We start from the raw sequence: 9,359 nt of genomic DNA on the forward strand, positions 1-9,359 counted from the left end.
AGTGTCTCTTCCTCTTCTAATTCCTCAATTCTATTCCTATCCACATCTGTAGGAAACTGATGCTTCATTTGTGGTTTTTTTCTTCCTGTGTTTCTTTTAGAACAATAAGCTTTTTAGTCATATGGCATGAAACCTACGTATATATGTATCTGTGTGTCTGTGGTACTGGGTCTGTTTTTACTTACTAGCACCCTTTTAAAGTGCCTTCATGTCCACTGACAGAAATCTCTTCATGTGTTTTTCTCGCTGTGAAGCCCTTGATGGTATGAGACCCGTGTCCACGAAGAGGGATTTAGATTGCTCATAAACAGTTCTGCAATGCGAGTAATGCTCCAATACATCGCGCTGGCTGGGTATTTTGCACTGTTCGGGGCAGTGTCCGTGTGGCTACAGATGCCAGCACCAGGTAAAGCTGAGGCGTCGGGCGCCAGGCGTGCCTGAGCGCTGGTGGGGAACACATTCTGTACGATGAATTGTAAATAAAGCTGGCAAACTTTTCAGCAGTGGAGCCGAGCAACTATTTTGGTTGGACTGTCTTGGTCACAAGCACGCAGTGCTGTGTCAACAGTATATAAACAAACGGGCCTGGCTATGTTCCCAAGCAATTTTATCTATTATAACAGGTGGTGAACTGGACTTAGCCAGCTGGCCATCATCTGCCAACCCCTGCTCCAAAGAATGCCCGAGGGTTGTAGGGGCCACCGAGACAGCACAGAATGGGACAGTGGCTGCCCCTCCTCGCGGGGACTTGGCTGGAGAATACTTGCTGCAGCCCCCCTGACCGCCCTGACCACACTGACCATAGTGACCACCCTACTGACCACACTGACCACACTGACCACACTGACCATACTGACCACACTGACCACACTGACCATACTGACCACACTGACCACCCTGACTGCCCTGACCACACTGACCACACTGACCGCCCTACTGACCATAGTGACCACACTGACCATACTGACCACACTGACCGCCCTGACCACACTGACCATAGTGACCACCCCGACCACACTGACCATAGTGACCACCCTACTGACCACACTGACCACACTGACCATACTGACCACACTGACCACACTGACCACACTGACCATAGTGACCACACTGACCACACTGACCATAGTGACCACCCTACTGACCATAGTGACCACACTGACCATAGTGACCACCCTACTGACCACACTGACCACACTGACCACACTGACCATACTGACCACACTGACCGCCCTACTGACCATAGTGACCACCCCGACCACACTGACCATAGTGACCACACTGACCATACTGACCATAGTGACCACACTGACCATAGTGACCACCCCGACCACACTGACCATAGTGACCACACTGACCACACTGACCATAGTGACCACACTGACCATACTGACCACACTGACCATACTGACCATACTGACCATACTGACCATAGTGACCACCCTACTGACCATAGTGACCACACTGACCATAGTGACCACACTGACCACACTGACCGCCCTACTGACCATAGTGACCACACTGACCACACTGACCATAGTGACCACACTGACCATACTAACCACACTGACCACACTGACCGCCCTACTGACCATAGTGACCACACTGACCACACTGACCATAGTGACCACACTGACCATACTGACCACACTGACCACACTGACCGCCCTACTGACCATAGTGACCACACTGACCATAGTGACCACACTGACCACACTGACCGCCCTACTGACCATAGTGACCATAGTGACCACACTGACCACCCCGACCATACTGACCGCCCTGACCACACTGACCGCCCTGACCACACTGACCGCCCCGACCACACTGACCGCCCTGACCACACTGACTATACTGACCATACTGACCACCCCGACCATACTGACCACCCCGACCACACTGACCGCCCTGACCACACTGACTATACTGACCATAGTAACCACCCTGACCATACTGACCACCCCGACCACACTGACCACCCCAACCACACTGACCACCCCGACCACACTGACCGCCCTGACCACACTGACTATACTGACCATAGTGACCACCCTGACCATACTGACCACCCCGACCACACTGACCACCCTGACCATACTGACCACCCCGACCACACTGACCACCCTGACCATACTGACCACCCCGACCACACTGATCACATGGACCATACTGACCACCCTGACCACACTGACCACCCTGACCACACTGACCTCCCTGACCACACTGACTATACTGACCATAGTGACCACCCTGACCATACTGACCACACTGACCACACTGACCACCCTGACCATACTGACCACCCCGACCACACTGACCACCCCGACCACACTGACCACCCCAACCACACTGACCACCCCGACCACACTGACTATACTGACCACCCCGACCACACTGACCACCCCGACCACACTGACCACCCCAACCACACTGACTATACTGACCATAGTGACCACACTGACCATACTGACCACCCCGACCACACTGACCACCCTGACCACACTGACCACCCCAACCACACTGACCACCCTGACCATACTGACCACCCCAACCACACTGATCACATGGACCATACTGACCACACTGACCATACTGACCACCCTGACCACACTGATCGTACTGACCATCCCTGACCACACTGACCGTACTGACCACACTGACTATACTGATCATACTGACCACACTGATCACACTGTCCACACTGACTATACTGACCATAGTGACCACCCCGACCACACTGACCACCCCAACCACACTGACCACCCTGACCATACTGACCACCCCGACCACACTGATCACATGGACCATACTGACCATACTGACCACCCTGACCACACTGACCACACTGATCGTACTGACCATCCCTGACCACACTGACCGTACTGACCACACTGACTATACTGATCATACTGACCACACTGATCACACTGTCCACACTGACTATACTGACCACACTGTCCACCCAGACCACACTGATCACACTGACCACCCTGACCATACTGACCACACTGACCTGACCACACTGACCACCCTGTCTACCCTGGTCCACTGTGTCCACACTGACCATACTGACCACACTGACCTGACCACACTGACCACCCTGTCTACCCTGGTCCACTGTGTCCACCCTGACCATACTGACCACACTGACCACCCTGTCTACCCTGGTCCACTGTGACTGCCCTGACCAGGGTGGCCTGGTGGCAGGAGGCACCTGGCACAAAGCAAACAGGGCTAGCAGGGCCTTCTTGGTGCCTTGCAGCCCCATCAGGAGACCGACAGCAAGCTGGTCACCAGCCCAGAAGGGCGGGAGAAGGCCCTGCCTGAGCCCCACCTGCTCCCTGCGGACGCGGAAGGACGCAGGGCCACAGAAGTAGATGGGGGGGGGGGGCAGGGGGAACACGGGATTGCCCTGCCCTGCAGTGTCCTTCCAGCGCCCTCTGCTGCCCAAGTGGAACACAGCCCTCCTGGAGCAGGCTCTGAACGGGAGCGCAGACCCCCAGATAATGCATAGCACCAGGACGCAGGGCTGCTGGACTGGATAATTCTATAGTCTGCATTTTCTAGTATTTGTGAATGATATTAATGTTAAAAACAACAGTCACAGGGGCTATCTGAAGTTGGACTGAAAACAAGTGTTCAACGAGCCACTTCAGCAAGGCTGCCTAAAGGCTTTCTATGTTGCTAGGGTGTAAATTGGTAGGACCTTCCTGGAAAGCAGTTTTGCATTCCATGATTTGATTTATTAATTGCATCTGGGACTTTATCATAAGGAAATAAGAGATGCAAAGATGTTTTTGCAGAGATGCTTACCATGTTAATTACTAGAGTGCTAAAAATTAGAAAGAAAACCTACTATGAGTCTTGGAGCACATCTGTTGTCCTAGAACTGGGAGTTGTGAGTTCAAAGCCAGCATGGGCTACATGATGAGACCTTGGCTTAAAAAAAAAGAGCCAAGCGCCAGCGGCTCACCCCTGTCATGCTAGCTACTCAGCAGGCTGAGATCTGAGGATCGCAGTTCAAAGCCAGCCCAGCCAGGAAACTGCATAAGACTCAAATCTCCAATGAACCACCAGAAAACTGCAAGTGGCGCTGTGGCTCAAGGGTTAGAGCGCTTGCCTTGAGCTGAAGAGCTGAGGGACCGCACCCAGGCCCAGAGTTCAAAGCCCAAGACGGACAAAAAAAGAAAAAGAAGAAATGAAAGAAAGGGGAACCTAACTGGGCCCCACGGAGGATCGGTTGCATGCGTTTAATCACGGCCATGCCTTGGTGCGGCGGGAGGAGACCCTGTATTCGAGGGCTGGCCAGGCTTACCTCGCTCGACTGCTCTTCGAGTGGGATGGCCAGTGAGGAACAGGTCCTCAGACGGGCCTCGGCTGCCGAGAGCCCTCTAAGGCTTTGCTGTGCAGCCCGTGCTGAGCCTCCTGTGTCATCCAGGCTGACCTGAACTCCGCATCCTTCTCCCTCTCCCTCTCACCTGTGAGATTTCAGGCCTGCCAGAGCTGTTTGGTGGCTCAAAGTCCCAAAAACATTGGGACTAAGAGAGACAAGGCAGGAGAATGAACGATGGTGGCTGAGATGTGACATCCTTGAGCCACCAGGGCTTCCTTCCAGATGCCACGTTGTATGAGAAAAAGCAGCCCACTGTGTGCTGTGCCAGCAAGGCCTGTTGATGTCAGACAGACAGAACCCAAAAACAGCCCACTGTGTGCTGTGCCAGCAAGGTCCACTGATGTCAGACAGACAGAACCCAAAGCAGCCCACTGTGTGCTGTGCCAGCAAGGCCTGTTAATGTCAGACAGACAGAACCCAAAGCAGCCCACTGTGTGCTGTGCCAGCAAGGCCTGTTGCTATTTAAGACTGGAATAGAGCATGACACTGAAGGAGAATGCTCGAAGGCAGGCCCGGGTGAGTTGTGCGCGGTTCTGATCTTGTTAGAGCGCGTGTTGTGAGATTACGAGTACGCTGAGCGGTGAGCCGTGGCTCGTGCAGGACTGCGACGTATCAGTGTCGCACACCTGGCCTGCGTGTCACTGTGTCGCACGCCTGGCCCACGTGTCAGTGTTGCACACCTGGCCCACGTGTCAGTGTGTCACACGCCTGGCCCACGTGTCAGTGTGTCACACGCCTGGCCCACGTGTCAGTGTTACACACCTGGCCCACAGGTCAGCGTGTCACACGCCTGGCCCACGTGTCAGTGTCGCACGCCTGGCCCACGTGTCAGTGTCACACACCTGGCCCACAGGTCAGCGTGTCGCACGCCTGGCCCACGTGTCAGTGTCACACACCTGGCCCACGTGTCAGTGTCACACACCTGGCCCACAGGTCAGCGTGTCGCACGCCTGACCCACGTGTCGGTGTCGCACACCTGGCCCACGTGTCAGTGTGTCGCACGCCTGGCCCATGTGTCAGTGTCACACACCTGGCCCACGTGTCAGTGTCGCACACCTGGCCCACGTGTCAGTGTGTCACACGCCTGGCCCACGTGTCAGTGTGTCACACGCCTGGCCCACGTGTCAGTGTTACACACCTGGCCCACAGGTCAGCGTGTCACACGCCTGGCCCACGTGTCAGTGTCGCACGCCTGGCCCACGTGTCAGTGTCACACACCTGGCCCACAGGTCAGCGTGTCGCACACCTGGCCCACGTGTCAGTGTTGCACGCCTGGCCCGCGTGTCAGCGCGTCGCACGCCTGGCCCACGTGTCAGAGTGTCGCACGCCTGGCCCACGTGTCAGTGTGTCACACGCCTGGCCCACGTGTCAGTGTCTCACACCTGGCCCACAGGTCAGCGTGTTGCACACCTGGCCCACAGGTCAGCGTGTTGCACACCTGGTGTCAGTGTGTCGCACGCCTGGCCCATGTGTCAGCATGTCGCATGCCTGGCCCGTGTGTCAGCATGTCGCACGCCTGGCCCACGTGTCAGTGTCGCACACCTGGCCCACAGGTCAGCGTGTTGCACACCTGGTGTCAGCGTGTTGCACACCTGGTGTCAGCGTGTCGCACGCCTGGCCCGCATGTCAGCGTGTCGCACACCTGGTGTCAGCGTGTCACACGCCTGGCCGTGTGTCAGTGGGTTCAGCGGAGGACTCTATGTTCAGGGAACAGCCTCTGGCCCAGGCGTCTGCCCGGCCGCTCCCCATCTCTCCCCGGCCAGGCAGGAGAGGTCGGGGTCACCGCACATGGCCCAGCTCCTGGCCTCGGAGGGATCCCCCTCAGACACGTCGGCCCGTGTCTCCAGCAACCACTTGCTCAGCAGCACAGCTTCTCCAGTGCCCTCCTGCCGCTTCCGGCCTGGCTTCCCAGACCCACCTCCCCGCTGAAGAGCACTTCCCACACCCTCCCCTCGGGCTCCAGGACAGGACAACCGAGGGGGCGGGGGTGGGAGGAAGAAGAGAACCGGAAACGGAACCAGGAACGTGAGCGTAATAACCCATGTCCTCTGGTAGCTGGAGCAACACTTCAAATGCTAAATACACCAGAAACAAGGTGTCTGAGTGCAAGGCACAGAAGGACGGCTGGGCGCGATTCCATGCGGCCCCTGCCTCAGGCTGCTGTGGGTTGCATATAGCATCACAGTGAAAAACGTACTTTTCTTTGAATTTTGATTTAAATAAAAAGCCAGGTGACCCTTGATCAGATGCCCAAGGAAAGCTAGCTTTGTGACTCACACCTGTAAACCTAGCTACTCCTGAAGCTGATATCTGAGCGTCACAGACAACTCTGAGGGACTCATCTCTAATTAACCACCCAAAATCCAGCAGTGGAGCTGTGGCTCCCAAGTAGTAGTATGCTAGCAAAAAAGCTCAGGGACAGGGTCCAGGCCCTGAGTTCAAGCCCCAGTACTGGCATGCACGTGTGTGCATACATGCACACACACACGCACACGAGGTCCAAGGCACCCTTGTTCTGCTTTGCTCTAATAATGCCACTAAACTTTTAAGAAAGAAAGAACATCCTAGAAACCTACTCATAAACCATTAGTATCAAGACTAGGAATCAGAGTGAAGGAAACAATGTTTAACTGTTCGATACAGTGTAATTTCAACTTGTAAGAGAATAACAGGAGTAAATGACCAGAGTCACTCACTCAATGCACGCATTATACAATCAGTCAACCCTCAAAACACATCATTAAAAGGTCTTTAAATGGTGTTGTTACTTGAAAAAAGGGAATCGTTGAAAAGGTGATAGCTGTGTTCCTGTGGCCTTGCAGATGAGCGTGGGCAATCCGGACCGGGGGACGGAGAAAGGTGGTCCTACAACAGGAGGTCAGCTGGTCAGCAGGGGCTCACACCTGTCACCCCTGCCGCTCGGGAGGCTGAGCTCTGAGGATCGTGGCCCAGTCAATAAAGGCTAACTGCTTCTGTAGTCAGGCTCACATCTACCCCGAGAAAACCTGCTGCTCCACAGTCCCGGGTCCGCCATGGGCGGTGCCCCATATGGGAGACCCGCACCCCAACTAACTGACTCGCCAGCTTCTGAGCGGCCTCTGGGCTTTCTTCTCACTCATCTGATATTTCATTAATTTATCAAATATTTATTGAATACCCACTATGGGGTAAGTGCTGGTGCTCCAAAGATAAATAAAGCGCAATCCTTACCTCAAAGTGCATCTCCCCGAAGAAACTGTCCATTCAGTGTTTATCACACAAGAGGAAAACAGCTGTAAAGACGTAACGTTTCAGGAGGAAGTTTTCCTCCTTGGACATCCCTGTCCAGTAGACTCTCACGGGTCAGGAGTGCTCGGGCCCTCCTGGGGACAGCTGCCCTGGATGGGCCCCTCCTGGGCCGGCTGCCCTGGACCGGCCCTTCCCGGGGATGGCTGCCCTGGGAGGTCTGCCCCGCCAGCTCTGCTTGCTGCTCTTTGGCTGCCTGTCATGACTCTTGAATCTCAATTGCGCCATCTCATCTCTCCCCTTCCTGGCTTGATCATAACTCTTTGAAAACAAGGACTTCCCAGATGGGCACCAGAACTATTAAGAAAGTAGAAGCAAATAGTAGGTGACAAATGCATGCACAATAATATTTGTTTATTGCTTCCAATCACCTGGTTAGATCTGGTTTCCAAGTAAAGCCTGCGAAATGTCTCTGTGCAGTAACTGTAAATGTGTGCCGCCACACCACACCCCTTTGGAGATGATCCTGAGAAGTCTAGCCATGGCCGTAAGGAAGCGTCTTGCTCCAACCAGTTAGAACCCTTGATTTTGTGGATTCTTAAATATCTGGTTTCAATGCAAGGACAAAGGAAAAGAGGAATAAATGGAACACTGCAAGTGTTTGAGCTGATTCTCCGTCAACCCAATCTCCAAGAGCTTCACCTGAGGACGATTTCATCACAGTCCACCTGCACTGCAAGAGCTATGGTCACGAAGGTCACTTCTGTCCCCGCCCAGACACCCGAGGGTACTGGGTTAATTTCTAGTTAGCCAGAATGACTTGGCCCCTAAATGAGGTCTGATTGTGCTTTGATTTCTTCCTGTTAGTAGTGCTGAGAAAAAGATTGATATTTACAGTCAAAACAGGGACGAGTTGATTGTCCTGGGTCTTACAAACAAGAAGACAGCGGTGACCGGACATTCTCTGCTTCAGCGCTGCTCTGTGTCCCACTGTGGCCTGCAATGTGCTGCGTGGAAAAATCAGCTCATTCTGAGAGAAAACAAGAGTTTGGAGGCTCCTAGCTCCTATTTACGGCTGTATTAATGTTCCAACTCTCAGTTTTGGGCAAGTGTACATTAGCCATTAAAAATTAATTTATTTTTATTTGTTCTCCAGATTAATGGTCCTTCTAAAATAGAAAATTGAATTAGGACTTAGCAACTTCATTTGCAAAAGCTAATTGAAGCACATAGTGATGAAATTAGACGTGCAGAAGTGAACTTCTGCCACCCACTCAGCCATGGTAGGGAGGGTGGTTTTACTTCTGAGCAGAGAGCCGGGAAGCAGCCGTGTGCACCTTCCTCTCACCTCCGCTGCCCACTGCGGCGCTGGGGACAGGACAGGGACAAGCCCGAGCGTGGAACGCTGAGTGGTCTGGATTTTGTGTTCTTTCAAAGCATGAGTGAAACATGAGTCTGTTTTACAGACAGACAGGTTAAACGGCAATTGTTTCTTAAGAGAGTGTAATAAAGCCGGGCGAGGTGGTACAAGGCTGCTTTCCCAGGATCTGAGGCTGGGGCACGAGATGGAGGATTCAAGGCTAGTTAGACTCCGTCCCAGGGACAGCAGCCGGCTTCTCTTGGGAAGTCGGCAGCCTCCAGGAAGGCAAACCCCAAACACCATGGCATCCGGGCTCCTGGGGGGTTTGCTGCCGTGCCAGGGTGCCGCCAGCCAAGTCAGGACACGTGACCAGATCACAGG

General features: G+C 53.9%; 1 protein-coding gene across 1 annotated transcript; it reads left to right on the forward strand.

Moving 5' to 3' along the window:
- Window positions 1–327: 327 nt before the first annotated feature.
- LOC138804509 (uncharacterized) lies at window positions 328–3,178 on the forward strand. The gene is made up of 3 exons (XM_069988812.1): window positions 328–406; window positions 806–2,644; window positions 2,721–3,178. Exons 1-3 carry the CDS (start codon window positions 328–330, stop codon window positions 3,176–3,178), a joined length of 2,376 nt encoding a protein of 791 aa, XP_069844913.1.
- Window positions 3,179–9,359: the final 6,181 nt, after the last annotated feature.

The sequence above is a fragment of the Dipodomys merriami genome, unplaced genomic scaffold (genome assembly GCF_024711535.1).
Source record: "Dipodomys merriami isolate MVZ:Mamm:240054 unplaced genomic scaffold, mDipMer1.0.p SCAF_367, whole genome shotgun sequence".
NCBI classification, from domain to species: domain Eukaryota; kingdom Metazoa; phylum Chordata; class Mammalia; order Rodentia; family Heteromyidae; genus Dipodomys; species Dipodomys merriami.